At 34.5% G+C, this 19131-nt stretch overlaps 4 protein-coding genes across 6 annotated transcripts; 1 reads left to right on the top strand and 3 right to left on the bottom strand.

Annotated features, from left to right (window-relative positions):
• Nucleotides 1–22: 22 nt before the first annotated feature.
• On the bottom strand, nucleotides 23–3532 carry LOC147534935 (G-type lectin S-receptor-like serine/threonine-protein kinase At5g35370). 2 transcript variants are annotated; one of them, XM_086646154.1, is made up of 3 exons: nucleotides 1103–3298; nucleotides 389–698; nucleotides 23–313 (listed from the first exon to the last, which is right to left on the bottom strand). In XM_086646154.1, the coding sequence occupies exons 1-3, from the start codon at nucleotides 3221–3223 to the stop codon at nucleotides 192–194; spliced, it is 2553 nt and encodes an 850-aa protein (XP_086502280.1). In that variant the 5' UTR covers nucleotides 3224–3298; the 3' UTR covers nucleotides 23–191. The 2 variants fall into 2 exon arrangements, with proteins under 2 accessions (XP_086502280.1, XP_086502279.1); XM_086646153.1 differs by having other exon boundaries at nucleotides 23–698; nucleotides 1103–3532.
• On the top strand, nucleotides 1112–10235 carry LOC147534933 (uncharacterized). Its single transcript, XM_086646158.1, has 6 exons — nucleotides 1112–2355; nucleotides 7374–7527; nucleotides 7773–8561; nucleotides 8659–8796; nucleotides 8971–9385; nucleotides 9544–10235. The coding sequence occupies exons 2-6, from the start codon at nucleotides 7387–7389 to the stop codon at nucleotides 10107–10109; spliced, it is 2049 nt and encodes a 682-aa protein (XP_086502284.1). The 5' UTR covers nucleotides 1112–2355; nucleotides 7374–7386; the 3' UTR covers nucleotides 10110–10235.
• Nucleotides 4477–5166, bottom strand: LOC147534934 (uncharacterized). Its single transcript, XM_086650153.1, has one exon. The coding sequence runs from the start codon at nucleotides 5164–5166 to the stop codon at nucleotides 4477–4479; it is 690 nt and encodes a 229-aa protein (XP_086506279.1).
• LOC147534932 (G-type lectin S-receptor-like serine/threonine-protein kinase At5g35370) lies at nucleotides 5795–18200 on the bottom strand. 2 transcript variants are annotated; one of them, XM_086646157.1, is made up of 4 exons: nucleotides 15794–18005; nucleotides 13415–14164; nucleotides 12743–13145; nucleotides 11815–12522 (listed from the first exon to the last, which is right to left on the bottom strand). In XM_086646157.1, the coding sequence occupies exons 2-4, from the start codon at nucleotides 14157–14159 to the stop codon at nucleotides 11883–11885; spliced, it is 1788 nt and encodes a 595-aa protein (XP_086502283.1). In that variant the 5' UTR covers nucleotides 14160–14164; nucleotides 15794–18005; the 3' UTR covers nucleotides 11815–11882. The 2 variants fall into 2 exon arrangements, with proteins under 2 accessions (XP_086502282.1, XP_086502283.1); XM_086646156.1 differs by lacking the exons at nucleotides 11815–12522; nucleotides 12743–13145; nucleotides 13415–14164 and adding an exon at nucleotides 5795–6408 and having other exon boundaries at nucleotides 15794–18200.
• Between the last annotated feature and the right edge of the window lie 931 nt (nucleotides 18201–19131).

Genomic DNA, 19131 nt, shown 5'->3' with positions numbered 1-19131 from the left:
TTTATGTGATGTCACGAATAGATTTTGACAACTAGTATACATTATATAATATATGTATCAAATAAAAGATTCACTTTGATATAATCTCAAAACTGAAATTCATATATATATATACAATCCTAATTTACACAAATTATCACTCAGTCGAGAAAAAATACTAACAAAATCGTAACGAAGATTATCATATTTTCTTACCTTGGACCAGAAATCTGCTGTGATGAAAGGTTAGAAAGAGCTAAGCTACTAGTAGTGGCACTAGATGGACTAGTATTGTTTGGTTGTTCATATAGGACTGTGAATGGATTATTCGACCCTGCTATAACAGATGACTCTGTAAATCTTCGACCATAAAAACGTAAGAAATTTAACGATGAAACCCTAGGCTCACCTAGAGGAGTTGCGCCTTCTAACATACCAACGACATTGGCCATTGTTGGCCTTAAGTTTGGATCTTCATGAACGCAACATAATGCTACTCTTATTAGCTTTTCTATTTCTTCATTTGTTGCTCTTCCTTCTAGTCTTGGATCTGCTAGCTCTATATATCTCTTTTGTTCATGCATTTCTAATGCTAATAAAGGGAAGTAAATAGCTCCTCCTGATCCTTCACCACAACCTTCACTACTCTCGTCATTTTTCGAAGGCCTTTGTGATTTTAAGGAGCAATTCTTCCTACCACTCACAATTTCTAGTAGCACCTGTATTCACATACAATAAAATGTTTAGTCTAGGTGATGCTTGTTTTTTTTATTGTTTAAACCCGAGTATTGTAAATTTGTAACACAAAGAAATAATATCAGACAGTGAAATCTTAATTCAGATTTATTTCATTTGACTCAAAGAGATTTTGAGGATGACTATTGTAAATTTGTAACTCAGAGATTTTGGACTGAAATCTGGATTTCAGTCAGACTCATTTTAAGTCTGAATCAAGGGATAAATTTTCGTCTGACTTGGTTGAAAATACTATTTTATCCTCAAAAGAGCCAGATTCAAATGAGCAGACTCTGAGAAGTCTGATCCAAAATAAATGAAAAACTATCTAACTCCTTGATTGTAGACATATTCAAGATATATAATTAAGGGTTAAATCTTATAGTACCATGCCATAGCTGTAAACATCGGTCTTGTCACAGATAACAGAACTCGTCAGCCACTCTGGTGCTAGGTATCCGCGAGTTCCCCTCATTGTGGTAAAGTGGCTAGATTGCTCTGGGTTTAGAAGCTTCGACAACCCGAAATCAGAAATCTTAACCTGGAAATGATCATGTAAAAGAATATTTTCAGGCTTGATATCACAATGTATAATCTTATGTTCACATCCACTATGTAAATAAGCAAGTCCTCTAGCTGTTCCAAGAGCTATCTCGACTCTTTCTTGCCATTCTAATGGAGGTCCTGCACCAAATAGCGTCCGATCGAGCGAACTACGATTCATGAACTCATAAACAAGTAACCGTTTTTGTCCTTCGGCACAAAACCCTCTCAATTTCAGTAAGTTTACATGATGAATTTTTCCGATAATGGCAATTTCTGTACAGAATTCTTTGTTTCCTTGAACTCCTAAATTGTTTATCTTTTTCACTGCAACAAGAGTTTTATCAGGAAGTGTTCCTTTATAGACGACACCGAACCCACCCGAACCAATTAGTGTATTGAACTTATCAGTTGCCAGTTCAAGTTCTTCGTAACCGAATCTTACTGGTAACCCCGGAATCGAAATAAAATCATCAAATTCGGCCGATGAACTTCTTGATTTCATTCGACCTAGTTTTATCGACTTTTGAGTCAAAAGTCTCTGTTTTCTCTTCCAGAATACCACACCAACCACAAATATGATCACTAGAAAGAAAGCAGTTGAAGGTAATAGTACTAAAGGAGCTAATGGAAACCTTCTTCCTTTATCGTCACCACTATTTGTTGCTTGGGTATCTCCCATTATTGTCTTAATAAACCCTATTTGATTGTTATCTGTATTAGTATTCGATAATAAAGATCCTAATTGGTTCTCGATTGGATAACAAGAACGAGAATTTTTTGAGTAGAAAAAACCTAAACAAGAACAATTCTTGGAACAAAAATCTTCACATTCAGATAATCCAACATGGAGAATAGTAGGATTAGAGAACTGGTTGGAGAAATAGTTGATTCCGGAACTTAATGGAATATATGAAATAGGGTTTGATTGATTACCGTTAGAGCTAGAATTGCAGGAAGAGGGAAGAACAGAGTTCGAATTCATCGGTAAACAACCGTTTGATTTTGAATCAGAATGAAAACCAGAAGGACAAGAACAAGCTGAATTTGTCGACCCGGGAATATCAGTACATAATCCAATTCTACCACATATATAAGGTAATTGACAATCATCATCTGGTTCATTAAGTTCTTGAATTGGATTTCCTTTAGTAGTAAAACTGAGAACTTTAATTCTTCCATTACTATCTAATTTTGCAATTCTGAAATCAGATTTACCTAAACTTACTCGAATCACAATCACCGACGAATCACCGAAAAGAAAAAGACCAGTCGAATTTAACATCAAATAATTCACCTGAGAATTCGAATCTCTATAAGCTTTCGTACTCATCGATAATTTCCAGTATAATAATCCATTCCACTGAAGAACAGCATCGGAATCCGTAATCGAAAACCTAAAATTACCCATTGATAAATCTCCATCTTGAACAGAACTAACTAAAAACCCCCCAATTTTCAGTTTCTGACCAATCACAATTGTATCAGTAGGAAAATCAAAACTTTCCCAAAGAGAATTATTGGATTGATCAAGTAAGATTAAATTACCAGTTTCTTTAAGTTGTAAAGCTCTAACTGGTGATTTTAATGGCGGAGTTGACCATTTGAGATTTCCATCTTGATCAGAGATGGTAATTCCAGTTTGGGTAAGTTTTAATTTACCTGAATTTGAAATTGGGGAATTTCGATTAGCTGACCAAATTAAAGAATTTGAAGGAACATGAACAATAGAGAAGTAGAAATTTTTTTGTTGAGAACCAGGATTGAGAATTGAAGCTTGAAAAGTTCCATTAGGAGAAATTAAAAAGGACCCAGAATGGTCAACGTAGAAGAGATTTGAAGCAGTGAAATTAGGGTAGATGAATTCAGTAGAGAGAGGACCAGAGAAGGAAGGAAGTGTGTAGGATAAGATGAAGATGGTGTAGGATAGGATGATATAATTGAAGGTAATGGGTTGTTGACCCATGTAGTAGAAGAGTTGGAGAAGAAGAAGAAGAAGAAGAAAGAAATAGTTAGAGAGAGATGGGTAGAGAGAGAAAGTGTTTATGGAGTTAAAGAGTTGAAATTTCAGCCATTAATGGAAGATTTGGATTGATGATAGGGCGGCCCAATAGTAAGGTAGTTGATGATTGAGACAGTTTTTTCATATTTTAGTTGACTGAGTCATGATTTGTTACTTCCGGGAGTTGTTTACTGTGAAATGAAGCAGAGCCCAATCCAGTGATTCACCGCAGGCTGTGGTCTGTGGGTGGGAGTCGGCCTACTGCCGACGGGTAAATTCTTTGTCGCGGTGGGCGGGCTACATGACAACTGACAGGCTCTCGTACTTGAGACTGGTTTGTTAATTTTAGCAGGTTCGAGTTTCTGGTGTCCACGAGCTCATCATTTGGACTTGAGTCAACCTGAAGAGTATCAAATTTTCACGCTTTGGTATCGTTTGGCACCACAGAGTAGGAAGTATTTTTACTAATAGTAGGAACACTTTTACTTTAAAGGAGTACAAAATCGTTAAAGCTTGTTTAATGATTTAACAAATAGAATAGGTCAAATAATTAGTGTCATAACAGACCGTGGTTTAGTATTATTATTTCTTTTTTCATTAGGTACTTCCTTATATTTTAATCACAATTTTGGTGATAGTGGTAGATGTATTACTTTAGTATTGGTTGCGGTGGTAGAGGATGGGAACAGTAATTTAGTTATGGTTGTGGTGGTGTTAGGGGTGAGCGTGTGACAATGGTGGTGGTGATTGTGATACAGGTAGAGGTATTTGGAGGGTGGTGGTGCCGGTGTTGTTGGAGGTGATAGTGGTCGTAGTGTAGTAGTTATGTGTGGCTTGAGGAACAACCAACACATTCTTGAGAGAGAAAGTGTGATTTTTATGTCTAAAGGCAGAATTACCAGTTTTAGTAATGATCATACCTTGGCCATTAGCTGTAGAGATCACCTCTTTTCCCTTATAGGTTGAATTAGAAGAAGTTATGTTAGATGCATCTGGTGTTATATGGTGTGAAGCACCAGTTTCAGCAAACCATGGATTTTCCCCCGAAATGTTGGTTGAAGCAAGCATAGCTGCTAAATTATTTGGTGGATTGCGACCTTGATAGGAGAAATTCATGTGGTGATAGCATTCAGCAGCAGCATGTCTCACCTTGTGACAAATTTGACAAGTAGGCCCATCACCATTAGCACTTCTTGAAGCTTGATGAGCATACGACTTCATCTGATTAGACCCATGACTGGAAGTACAATTCTTTCCTTGAGAAGATGAACTTGAGGATTAGTAAACAATGCTTGATTAATATTAAACATAAACCTCTTTTGTCTTTCTGAAATAGTGATTTCTTCACTAATAAGAAGATTTTGAAGTTCAGTCACTGAAACAAGAGGTTTTCTTAACCTAATAGCTATTGAGAAAGAATCATATTCATAGGGAAGAACTCTCAGGATACTTACAACTAGTTCAGCACTAGAAGCTGGGCTACCAGCAGCAGCAAAAGAGTCTGAAATTTTCTTTACCTTTGTAAGAAATTCACCCATCTTTTCATTATCCTTTTTCAAATCACGAAGATTTTCTTGAAGTTGAAAGATATGAGAAGTAGAAGCTGAAGCAAAGGAATCTTCAAGATTTTGCCGTAACTCTTGTGAAAAACTGTTACCAACAACATTAAGAATCAGTGAACCAGATAAAGTAGAATTGATCCAAACCAGTAGAGTCTGATCTTCTTCTATCCAATCGATATACTCTGGATTGATTGCCTTCCTCTCATTATCCAAGAATTGATCTGGTTGAGGACGTGATCCATCGGTTAGATATAATACTTTGTATTTCTTGAGAATCGACAAGAACAGTGATCTCCAAGCAAGATAATTATCACTTTGAAGCTTGATTGCAATAACATTTCCCATGGAATTGATAGTTAATGAGGTGATTTTAGGATGGGGATCAAAGACAAGTTGTAGAAGATAGGAGCTTCGATACCATAGTAAATTTGATTCCCAGTAAATCCTTCAAAGAGATTACATGAGTATTTAAAAAGTAAATGTAACAAAAATTTTAAGAGGAATTTTCAGAGGAGAGCGTGATTAGACCTCTGGAGCTCTGATACCATAGTAAATTTGATTCTCAGTAAACCCCAATCAAAGAGATTGTACGAGTATTTAAAAAGAAAATGTAACAAAATCTTTAAGAGGAATTTTCAGAGGAGAGCGTGATTAGACCTCTGATACCATAGTAAATTTGATTCTCAGTAAAACCCAATCAAAGAGATTACATGAGTAATTAAAGAGAAAATGTAACAAACTCTCTAACAACTCTAACAGACTTTTGTTCTCTCTCTCACTAACCATAACTAACAAATAACAACCTAGATGAAGTTATCATCCAGTGATGTGCGAGTGGCCAATGCTCCATCCAACCGTAACCAACCAAACAACCATGAAGCATTCGTGATACAATGAGAGTGTGACGGATATGTAATGTCCAGCTCCAATTAGAATTATGCTCTATTATAGTATACATTATATAATATATGTATCAAATAAAAGTGTCACTTTGATATAATCTCAAAACTGAAATTCATATATGTACTATCCTAATTTACACATATTATCACTCAGTCGAGAAAAAAATACTAACAAAATCGTATCGAAGATTATCATATTTTCTTACCTTGGACCAGAAATCTGCTGTGATGAAAGTTTAGAAAGAGCTAAACTAACAGTAGTGCCACTAGATGGACTAGTACTGTTTGGTGGATTATTTGATCCTGCTATAACAGACGACTCTGTGAATGGTCGACCATAAAAACGTAAGAAGTTTAACGACGAACCCCTAGGCTTGCCTAGAGGAGTTCCGCCTTCTAACATACCGATGACAGTGGCCATTGTTGGCCTTAAGGTTGGATCTTGATGAACACAACATAATGCCACTCTTATTAGCTTTTCTACTTCTTCATATGTTACTCTTCCTTCTAGTCTTGGATCTGCTAGCTCTATATATCTCTTTTGTTCATGCATTTCTAATGCTAATAGAGGGAAGAAAATAGCTCCCCCTGATCCTTCAACACCACCTTCACTATCTTCGTTTCTCGAAGGGCTTTGTGATTTTAAGGACCAATTCTTCCTACCACTTACAATTTCTAGTAGCACCTGCAAATATCACATCCAAAACAAATGTTTAGTTTAGGTTGTTTTTGTATATTATTTTAGAGTCCATGGGTATATAGACCAAAATCATTTTGATAATAGGTTTATAGACCATTCCTCTTAGATTATGGATTTTTAGTCCTTTTACAAGAAGGGCATAAAGTATGGATAATTTTTTGGATATTACCCAATGTATCCTAAATCTAAAAAACCCGGGATATTTGAATTTCCGAGGGTTTTGGGAAACTTTCCCAAAACCGCCGGGCGTGATTTCGGGCGTTTCTAAAGAAGGCGAAACATAAAGTGATAACTATCCCTTCATAAATACATTTTCTCTCTCTAAAATACCCGATTTCTATTTTCATCCAATTTCTTCAGAAGATCGAAACGATAAACCCTAAATAGATCAAGAAACCCCGAAAGTTTATATCATTTCATCTTCTCCATTCATCTTTTACATTGAAGAATCGATTCAGGTGAAAAGGTAAGCTGTAAAGTAAACCCCTTTTCGTTATAAAATCGATTGAAAGCGAAACGAGAGGTTCTTTCAGTTTAAATCGTTATAAATAGTTGTTGCATGTCAGTTTAACTTCATATTGAAGAGGATTTGTTGATTTTGGTAAAGATTTCTCTGTAGATATGATGTTTGTTTTCGGTTTAAAGGAGATTAAAACAGATTTAGGGTTTTTTCGTTCGTTATTATTTAAAAAAGGGGTACAAAATCGATTTTGTCTCATGAATAATAGATCTTTAGATGTTTACAAAGAACGGATCGACATTAAAATCTTTTGTTTTACTTGAAAAACCTAAATATTCTTTTTAAACTTTTATTTCTGTTTAATAATAAGATAACTTTGTGTTATAAAAAACATATAATTTATATAAAATTAAACAATATTTCTTAAAAATGGTTTAATGAAATATTTGATCTTGGTTTAGGGTTTAATGAGATGTCCTTTACATTGCAGCAATAGTTTGATAATGGCTCCAAAAGGGAAATCTAAAACGAATGTTACAGAAGAAAAAAGCACATTAAGAAGGAGTCCTATGAAGAGAAAGGCCACTGTCGAAGAAGTAGTTGTTAAGAAGAAATCGAAAACAAAAGAAACATCAGTATCTGAGGTAAAGTATCTGGAATTTGTTGTAATTTATTGTTATTTTGAAGAAAAATTGATAAATTATGATTTACATACATATATGTTTTTTTCTTTTAACAAATTATGCCTAGTTTGATGTACAAATTTGGGATATAACTTTAAATTATTCATTCTGTCTAACAAATTTCCAATCATGTTAGTTAAAGTATGCATACTTTAGATGATTAATGGCTGACAGTTTACAATTGTGTTTTTTTGTCGTATTTGCAGGCTGGTGGTAGTTCTAAAAGTTTGAAGATTAAGGACAAAGGAAGCTCTAGTAAGTGGATTGATATAGTAGGTGAACAGAAATTAATACCGGTGCAAAAAACATCGGCACTATTCAGATACACTCTCAGCAAACCAATAGAGTTAATCAATAGCATACGTTCCTACATGACTGAAGAAATGAAGGAGGAGATTAGCAAAACTCCTTTCAGTCAATTGTTTGATGCTATGGCAGAAGGTACGATATTAAGGGAGAATTATACTAGTCGTCCTACAATTGCCATTTTGGATGTTCTTTGTCGATATAAAAAATCGACAAAGAAATTTGTTATTGGGGGTAAAGAGTTAGAATTCAAACCCGAAGATGTATCTTTGTTGTTGGGAATGCCAATGGAGGGTTCTGAATATGAGGCATTCCCTAAGAAAAATGACCTAGATCCTTTGAAGTGTGCTTTCTTGAACAAATACTTCAAGGAAACACTTGAAGCATCAAGAAACAAAAATATGGGTCTCTCAAGTGCTGTTGTTGGGAATGCACTTCAGAAATGCGTAAGGAACAGTGAACCAGCAATAGAATTTGTTCAACTTCTAATTATGATGTTTTCGGCAAGCTTCCTATTTGCTACTTTGGCTGGTTTCACTGTATTGCCTAGTATTTATAAGAACATCCAGTCTAGAAGAGCAATCAACAGGGTGTCATGGCCAAGAGCCATACATTCATATATGATGGAAACGATCGAGAAGCATTCAGAAGACCCCACCAAAGCATCTGGTTGCTTGTTACTGTTGCCTGTGAGTATTCTTTTTTTAATTAATTTGTTATTTAAATAGCATATTCTTTCTTATAAAGTATGAGTAATTTTTAATACTTTTTTTTTTGTTTCTTTAGTTCTGGGTGTGCATGCATACTAATCTGTATGCGAAGAATGCACTGAATGAAACAAGAACCCCAAGGTTCTTGAGGTGGTCTGTTGATGGATTCAAGAATGGAATGGAAAATGAATTAGCTGGTCTTGAACCTGAGGAGGTAAAACCAACTTTTTATGTGAACTTTTATTAATGAAAGTTTAATTTCTTTATAAATATATTGTATTTCTTTTTCCATTATATGTGATTTATCATAAATTACATATAATTTATGATAAATTATTCGAATGCATCTAAAGAATACCCTGTGATTTATGTAACTCTTTACATGCAGGTTTATGAGGATGTTGTGGATGATGTGAGTGAAGAAGAGAAAGAAATGTTGAAGTTTACAGAAAAGGTAGTTGTGGATATACCTTTTGATGAAGAGTTGAATAGGGTGGAGATGATGGAAGCCCTAAGTAGAGAAGTAAGTAATCAAAGAGAAGAATTAAAGAAAAAGGATGAGGAACTTGAAAGTTTGAGGAATGAAGTAATACAATTGAAGTTACTTCTAAAGTCTGAAAAGAGGGAGGAATCATTGATGGATGATTATCATAATGAAGGAATGGGTCAAGATAATGGGGACCAGAATGAGGATGTAGATAATGTTGGGGAGAAAGAAAATGTCAATGATGAGATGTCTGATGGAGTAGAACATGATGATAAAGTACAGGAAGATGAAAATGTGGAAGAACAACAACAGGAAGGTCAGTATTTATTCATACTTTTACTTTTGTCTATTACTCATTGTGGTAAAGTATGCATACTTTACATAAAATATAATTATCACAGAATAAATGATATAATATTTATATGTCAATTTCGTGAAAGTATCCATTTTTTTTTATATGATTGTTGTTTTCAGTTGATGATGGAAACGTGCCATGCACGGCCATTGTGTTGGTGCCTAATGAGGAAGAGAAGCAATATAGTTCAACTCCCAATTTTGATTTGGGAATAGATTTCACAAATGCACCCGACTTCACCGACGTTGTTCAAGTTGCTCAAGCCTATCAAGAGAATGCTGAAACAGAAAGACTCATAGATGATGACTTTGTCGAGACTACTCCAACATCAGTAAAGAAGAAGAGAACAAAATCAAAAGCTATTAAGGGTGGATCGGACAGAACAGTTGATGGGGGTGAAACACCTAAACAGAATTCTCTTATTAAGAGAATCAAACAAGCTCCGAGAACAAGGAAACAAACTGAAAAGGCCGAGCCAAAAGAAAAGGCCGAGAAAGAAAAAAAGAAGGAAATTGGGAAAAAGGAGGTAGTCAATGTTGAAGAAGAAGATAAAAAGGGGAAGGGAGTTTCGATTGATGATGATGAACCACTTAGCAACTGGAAGAAGAGCAAAGTTTGGAAGAAAGTGAAAGACAATGAGAAGGGTCTGCTTGAGGAGTTCAACCAAGGAGTGAAGATGAAGTAATGAATTTGAAGTTCTTCGAATCATTTTCAATATGTTATGAAATGTTTTGTTGTTTGTGTTACATTATGATGATTGTAACAAACATAATCTGATATATCTAATATAATATAAATATTTTGCTATAAATTCATTTCTTAAACTAACAACAATTAACATGCAGAACAATTGTATGGGAATCAAATCTAACAAGTGATGTTAGAGGAAGAGAGGTGAATTGGCTTATGATGAACTGTGAAACCGATGCTCAGCTTATAAATTGGTGGTCAAAGCATCTATCTTCAAAAGTTTTAAAAGGGGCTGGACAAGTTTTCGTTCTCGCATCTGAATTATGGGTAAGTTTTAATTACAGAAGTCATAATTTCATAATAGAAAAGTTTTGATGTGTATAAATTACATGTTTTGTCAAATAAAAAGGTTTGCATGATAAGAAAAATATGTATACTTTATTAGGTTCAAGTGTTTTGTTTGTTGTAAAGTATGAATACTTTATAGCAATGTAGCTGTTTTGTTTTATAAAGTATGTTGTTTTTATTTGACAGACAATGATAAATTGCAAGTCAGCCCAGTCAAACATAGACCCCCACCTATCCGGACGGTTATTAAAGGAGGCTGAAAGAGGGCTTATATCTTATATAGTGGCTCCAATGTGTCATGCGATGAGTACAGATGTTAGTAGGGGTATTCATTGGACTTTGTTAGTATTTGATTACTTTGATCAGTCTTGGACCCATTACAACTCGTTGTTCTTTGACATAAAGCTACGTAAACAATGTGAAGAAAATGCTGCAAGATATGGACAATACATATTAGATGTGCTTCACAAAACAAAATATGTGAGTCCTGAATTTAAGAAGAAATGTAAGATTTCGAAGACGCCGTATGATCATCAACAAGGAGAAAAGTAAGTACATAATATTTCACATTTTTATGATTACTGTAATGCATACAGATAGTTACATAGTTTATAAATTATTTTGTGGTTTCATACTAAATGTTATATCAATGATTGACAGTGCGGATTGTGGACTATTTGTTATGCTTCATATGGATTTAGTATTTATGAAACATTACAAATGGGCAGTACCGGATGAATACCTTGCAAGAGATTGGATTGAATTAGCTCAGCGTAGAAGAGCGGAAGTGACGTACGAGCTATTGAATGAAACCAGAGATTTGTGGAAAAAAACTTTAATATAGTTTAGATTAAAGTATGGTTTTATGTTTTGAAATTTAAAATAGTTGTAATGAATTATAATTGCCAGTTTGAAGTATAAAATATTTTGATGGGTGGAACTGTAATTTTTAATTAAAATTTCATATTTGTTAAAAAATGTCTGAAATATATCAAGTTTCTTCCTTTCATTTATTACAGAAACATGAGTAACGTTTTGATAAATAACGTGTTATGTAGTAAACACGTAAGAAATATGAAATAAAGTACGGACAACATGAGACAAAGTATGAATATTTAAGAATAAATAACAGTAAATTTATGAAACAAAACAAGAACTTTTAACCAGAACATTTATGTAAATTTAAATTCTGTAAAAACTTTAACCATTTTGCACCAAATACATCAATTGTACTGTATTTTGTGTAATTGGTTTTGCTAACATATTAACCACATATGTTAGGCAAGTATAACCTTCATGTAGAGAATAAACTTCTGATAGAGAATAAAGATAGAATAGTGAAACAAAACATAGGAAAAAAAGATTGAATATTTGAAAATTATGTGGATTGAAAGTGTTATGTAACATATATTTAAATACATCAGATGCTTACCCTACATGTTTTCCGATTGTGGTATGAAGGTTGCTTACACCTACCACATATCCTTAATTTTCTTGGCATATTTCCAGAGCTCTCGATCCGTACTGTTCTTGGACGACCTGGTCTACGACTAATCAACGGTGGGAGAATTTTGGTGGCTTCATCAAAAATCCTTGGTTCATCAACATTGGATATAGGCATTATATGTTCCTGGTAAGTCTTCACATAAGACTCCGTTGTCCAAATAGGATCGTAAAAACAATCTTGTTGGTCTTCAGACAAGCTTTTAATACACAACATTGCGTGTTCACAAGGAACACCATCAACTTGCCACCTTCTACAAGTACAAGAAATCTGTAGAAGATTAACACAATGAGAAGGTTCTGAGTAAACCTCGAATATAAATGGGGCAGCCTGGGCAATATTACAGGTTGCAGCACTATCATGTTTTGCTTTCAACAAATCAGTGATGGTAGGACACAAGAACGTCGTCCATTTTTTAGACAATTCTCTTGCTGTGTTCATTTTGTTCATTATATGAATACGAATTGCCTCCAACATTGCTGTAATTGGTAGTGCACGAGCATGTCGAATCTGATTGTTAAAGGATTCTGAGAGTTGAGATGATATCGCCGTGTATCTGTATCAAATAAAACGTATATAAATTTTAAATATTTCATTCTGAAGTCGATAATTTTTAACAAAAAGAATACATACTTTTCAGTAAACTATCGGAATGCGGTGTAAAATACATGTTATTTGTTACTTAAAGTCAAAACTGTATACGGTACAATATGTACTGTCAACATAAATTATCAATATAGTAAATGAAATGAATACACAAATTTATCAGATCGTACCTTATACCGGGAAAGAAAGCATCTGCCCAAGAGGCAGGGTCTAAGGAATTAAAAAATGCTGCAACTTTTGAACCACCCATTTGTATCATCTGATTAATAGTTGCGTGATATTCAGATTCGGGGAGAGCTCTAGCAGCCTTGAAAATTAATGTTTGGAAGAATTTTGATTTTCTAGCTGCATTTGCCAATCTTAAATTCAGATTGTTCCTTAGATGCCATACACAGAAGGAATGGTGTGCTGTCGGGAAAATGTTCTTGACACCGTTGATTATACCATTGTGACGGTCTGAAATAAAGATATACGTCTTTTCCATATTCAGAGCATTCCGCAAATGCCTTAGAAACCAGTCCCAATTTTGGTCATTCTCAACATCAACAACAGAATATGCTAACGGAAATAGACCTGTAAGTTGAAAATATTTTAGTGAAAGTATGAAAATTTAAATATTCATAAAGCATACTTATGTAAAATTATCTTATTGTATGATAAATTTACAGTAATGTTCATACTTTAAAGTTTGAAACCTAAGTAAAATATGCATACTTTACGTATGTTTTTGCATACTTAATTGCAAATGTATGATAATGTACATAAAATTTTGAAAAATGATGTTGAGAAAGGAGATACTTTTTTAGATTAAATTGATGAATTATAAAATGTTCAGAAATTACCATTGTTACCGTCTTTAGCCACAGCAGCCAGTATGCAACCGTTAAAACGAGTCTTGCAAAATGTACCATCCACATATAAAACTGGTCGACAATATTGAAAGCCAGCTATACAAGCATGTGGTGCAATGAAAATTCTTTTAAATCTCCGAGACACATCGTCAACTTCAAGTTGTACTATGCTGTTTGGGTTGGTACGTGAAAAGGCATCAGCATACCATCTAAGTTTTGCATATGAGTCTCCTTCTTGACCAAATGCTTCATTCATTGCTACTTTCTTCCCCTCATAAGTGTAGTAATATGGAAGTTGGACAGCGTAATCTTTCAAGAAGTCTTTTTTCAGACTTGCTGTCGAACGATCCGGGCTTCTTGTAACATCATCTAAAATAAGTTTCCCAACAAATGAACTGTTTAGTTTGGGTTTCTTGGTCTTCTTAATGAAATCTTCACAGTCATGTTTCATTTCCATGTCTTTCAAAATAAACATGGATTCGCATTTCAATGGCGCACATCCATGTACTCTCCATTTGCAATCTTCAACAGGACATACAGCAGTTACCCGCTTCGAATCATTTTTAATAAATTTAAAATCATGGCCAGTATTTATACTATATTGACGAAGAGCAAATCGAAATGCTTTAGCACCCCCGGGAAATAATTGACCAGGTTCTGTAAACATTTTATCCCAACCATCAGATTTTAATATCGTCTTCTTGCTTTGTAATGATGAATCTGCTTGAATCTCCATCTGTTCTGTAAAACATAATTATTGATATTGTAAAACAGACAAATTGTTTAGATACGAAAACAATTCAAAATGTAAAGAACAAATTACGTACTTAGATCTGTATGTATGAGAATATCATTCATTTGTAAATAAAGTACGCATACTTTGTCGCATGTAAAATTGTAATTTATACCTATTACAACATTTTATAGACAACTATGTAAGAAAGTATGCGTACTTTGTGATAAATTTTATATATGTACATGTTATTTACAACATAATATTATTAAAAAGTATATATAATGTAACGTAAATTATACATAATGTATACTACATACCAAGTGTTTTCCATACAGATCTGAGATTAAATGACTGAAATCTAATACCCAACATTACCTGTACTATCAGTTCAATTTGATGTGAAGATAATATTAGATGTGAAAAATCTAAATATTTGAATGAAAACATCAGATCTAGATTACATGGATTCAATAAAAATGAAACAGAGATATCAAATACATGAAATAACACTTTAGTTATGGAAAATTACAGCAATACAGATTCATTTTAAATGATGAATGGAAAAGACGATCATTTGATATTTATGAAATCTTCAATATGAATCGTTAACTATAAGCAAATGTACATAAGATGTTAAACCTGAATAGTTGTGGCTAGAATAAAGAGAAGATGAGTAAAAACTCTAAATGACAATGGAGTTTGTGATGATGGCTCTTGATTGAATACTAATCAATGGAGTTTTTTACAGCTGGGCGAGAGTTTAATGAAGGTTTAATGATGATTTCATTTTTAGAGAGGTAATGGGAAAGTTTCTGGATTTCGGTTACGGAATTATAGAGAGAGAGTTGTTAGTTACATAAAGAACGTGATTGGAGAGAGAAAGTTGAGATAAATATGGAGAGAAATCTAATACGGTTTAGAAGGAAAATCACGATTAGATATTAACCGAAGGTTAATATAGGTATTCCATATATAATAAATATTATATGGATTTGTGTAATCTCTCTAGATGACACTAAAAGGACCGGATATCTATTAAGATTATTATTTAGGTTTTCAAATCCTTTTTAGGATTATAGAGGATTAAATCTCCTATTAGGACCCTATTTTTGGTCTATAGACTCAAAAATTAATTATTTTACGAATCCCAGTCTTCTAAATCTAGGTTGTTTTGGTCAAGGGCCCAATAGTCAGTTCAAGTAATATCAGACAAATCCTAATTCCTAATTCAGATTGATTTCATATGCAATTGATTTCCTATCCAACTAAAGTGGACCCAAAATCAATTCAAGTTTAGCCATTAAAACTAGGCAGATACATGAGTTAAATAAAAGGACCAACCTTCTGAGATCTGACTCGAGTCAATTTAGATTTTGAGTTAGATTTCATAGGAGAAAAACAAAAACCACCTAAAGATAATGTTTTGGGTTTCCTATTTCTGACTTGTAAATGTGACTCGAAGTTATTTTTGGACCAATTTCAGTCGAACTCATTTTTGAGTCTGAATAAAGGGATAATTATTCATCTAACTTGGTTGAATTAGACTGGGGGGAGTTTAATCCGAAAAGAAAAACTAGCTAAATTTTTTACATTCCTAGTCATTCAAGATATAATTAAAAGTTAAGTCGTAGTACCATGCCATAGCTATAGATGTCGGTCTTGTCACAGATAGCAGAACTCGTGAGCCACTCTGGTGCTAAGTACCCGCGAGTTCCTCTCATTGTAGTAAAATGGCTAGATTGCTCTGGATTTAGAAGCTTCGACAACCCGAAATCAGAAATCTTAACGTGGAAATGATCATGTAAAAGAATATTTTCAGGCTTAATATCACAATGTATAATCTTATGCTCACATCCACTATGTAAATAAGCAAGTCCTCTAGCTGTTCCAAGAGCTATCTCAACTCTTTCTTGCCATTCTAATGGAGGTCCTGTGCCAAATAGCGTCCGATCAAGCGAACTGCGATTCATGAACTCATAAACAAGTAATCGTGTTTGTCCTTCGGCACAAAACCCTCTCAATTTCAGTAAGTTTACATGATGAATTTTCCCGATAATCGCAATTTCTGTACAGAATTCTTTGTTTCCCTGAACTCCTAAATTGTTTATCTTTTTCACTGCAACAAGAGTTTTATCAGGAAGTGTTCCTTTATAGACGACACCGAACCCACCAGAACCAATCAGTGTATTGAACTTATCAGTTGCTTGTTCAAGTTCTTCGTAACTGAATCTTACTGGTAACCCCGCCATCGAAATAAAATCATCAAAATCGGCCGGTGAACTTCTTGATTTCATTCGACCTGGTTTAATCGACTTTTGACTCTGTTTTCTCTTCCAGAATACCACACCAACCACAAATATGATCATTAGAAACAAAGCAGTTAAAGGTAATAGTACTAAAAGAGCTAATGGAAACCTTCTTCCTTTATCGTCACCACTATTTGTTGCTTGGGTATCTCCCATTATTGTCTTGATAAACCCTATTTGATTGTTATCTGTATTAGTATTCGATGATAAAGATCCTAATTGGTTCTCGATTGGATAACAAGAACGAGAATTTATTGAGTAGAAAAAACCTAAACAAGAACAATTCTTGGAACAAAAATCTTCACATTCAGATAATCCAACATGGAGAATAGTAGGATTAGAGAACTGGTTGGAGAAATAGTTGATTCCAGAACTTAATTGAATATATGAAATAGGGTTTGATTGATTACCGTTAGAGCTAGAATTGCAAGAAGAGGGAAGAATAGAATTCGAATTCTGCGGTGAACAACCGTTTGATTTTGAATCAGAATGAAAACCAGAAGGACAAGAACAAGCTGAATTTGTTGATCCGGGAATATCAGTACATAATCCAATTCTACCACATATATAAGGTAATTGACAATCATCATCTGGTTCAGTAAGCTCTTGAATTGGATTTCCTTTAGTAGTAAAACTAAGAACCTTAATTCTTCCATTACTATCTAATTTAGCAATTCTGAAATCAGATTTACCTAAACTTACTCGAATCACAACTACTGATGAATCACCGAAAAGAAAAAGACCAGTCGAATTTAACATCAAATAATTCACCTGAGAATTGAAATCTCTATAAGCTTTCGTACTGATCGATAATTTCCAGTATAACAATCCATTCCATTGAAGAACAGCATCAGAGTCCGTAATAGAAAACCTAAAATTACCCATTGATAAATCTCCATCTTGAACAGAACTAACTAAAACCCCCCCAATTTTCAGTTTCTGACCAATCACAATTGTATCAGTAGGAAAATCAAAACTTTCCCAGAGAGAATTATTGAATTGATCAAGTAAGATTAAATTACCAGTTTCTTTAAGTTGTAAAGCTCTAACTGATGATTTTAATGGAGGAGTTGACCATTTGAGATTTCCATCTTGATCAGAGATGGTAATTCCAGTTTGGGTAAGTTTTAATTTACCTGAATTTGAAATTGGGGAATTTCGATTAGCTGACCAAATTAAAGAATTTGAAGGAACATGAACAATAGAGAAGTAGAAATTTTTTTGTTGAGAACCAGGATTGAAAATTGAAGCTTGAAAAGTTCCATTAGGAGAAATTAAAAAGGACCCAGATTGGTCAACGTATAAGAGATTTGAAGCAGTGAAATTAGGGTAGATGAATTCAGTAGAGAGAGGACTAGAGAAGGAAGGAAGTGTGTAGGATAAGATGAAGATGGTGTAGGATAAGATGATACAATTGAAGGTAATGATGGGTTTTTGACCCATGGAGTAGAAGACTTGCAGAAGAAGAACAAAGTAATACTACTAGTTAGAGAGAGATGGGTAGAGAGAAAGTGTTTATGGAGTTAGGATTTGAAATTTCAGCCATTAATGGAAAAGTTGGATTGATATTGATAGGGCGGCCCAATAGGATGATTGAGACAGTTTTTTTCATATTTCAGTTGACTAGTCATGATTTGGTACTCCTAGGAGTTTTTTACTATGAAATGAAGCAGAGTCCAATCCAGTGATTCACAACACACTCTGGGTGGGAGTCAGGTGGCTGCCGCCGACCAGCAAATTCTTTGTCGCGGTGGGCGGGCTATATAACAGTTGGCAGGGTCTGGTACTTGAGACTGGTTTGTTAATTTTAGCAGGTCCAAGCAGATAGTGTCTTCTCATTGGGTTTCTGGTGTCCACGAATGTTGTATTTCCGGGGTATCTTCACACACTATATTTAAATGAAAAATTGCTAGAAATCAAAATGCAAATTTAGATGTAAATGATAGAAATAGCCGAGGCAAGTTGTGACGGAAGTATGGTCGTGGTGGTGGTATAATGTGGTTGTGTTGTATATAGTGGTGTTCAACGGCTGGCACGGCCTATAATGAGTCAGCTTTCTGGTAGTCTGGCCCAGCCGGAGATCAAGCCCGGGTCCTTTTATTGAAGGAGCAGATTTGCTCTGTCCTGAATACTCCTGGTAATGTCGTGACTCGGGTCAGGTCGGACCTACACGGGCTAGTTTAGAAGAACTCTGCCCCAGCCTGGGCCCAAATCGACTTTGGGAGCACTTTTTTATAAGATTTCAGTGCTATCACACCTGCCTTCAACTTGAGGAGAGGGCTGGTAGGAAAATTTATTCTCTCTTGTTTTGCCTAAATTTAGAGTGTCCTCTTGAGTTTTTCTAAGTGCCACATAAGCAAATAAATTAGTTTTAAACTAAAATATATGCTTTTAGAGCTTCTCTTTAGTGTTGCGTTGGAGAAGGTTTTGGAATAGATTGACTCTAAATGGCTAAATAAGAAAGAGACCATTTAGAGGTCCATTTTTCACACTTGACGCGTAGGATTTTAGAGTTTTCTTGAGTCTTGCATTGGAGATGCTCTAAGGCACATGAAACACATATATGACACTCATTGTTTACTAGTAAATACTCTTTCTATCAATGAGAGAAATGCTTTTTTGAACTTTTGGAGGGAGTACTGTAGAGGATTCTCGGATATGGTCAT

The sequence above is a fragment of the Eschscholzia californica genome, unplaced genomic scaffold (assembly GCF_041429995.1).
Source record: "Eschscholzia californica isolate CP2 unplaced genomic scaffold, dmEscCali1.0.p SCAF_6, whole genome shotgun sequence".
Lineage (NCBI taxonomy): Eukaryota > Viridiplantae > Streptophyta > Magnoliopsida > Ranunculales > Papaveraceae > Eschscholzia > Eschscholzia californica.
This window is presented reverse-complemented; position numbering and strand designations above follow the sequence as displayed.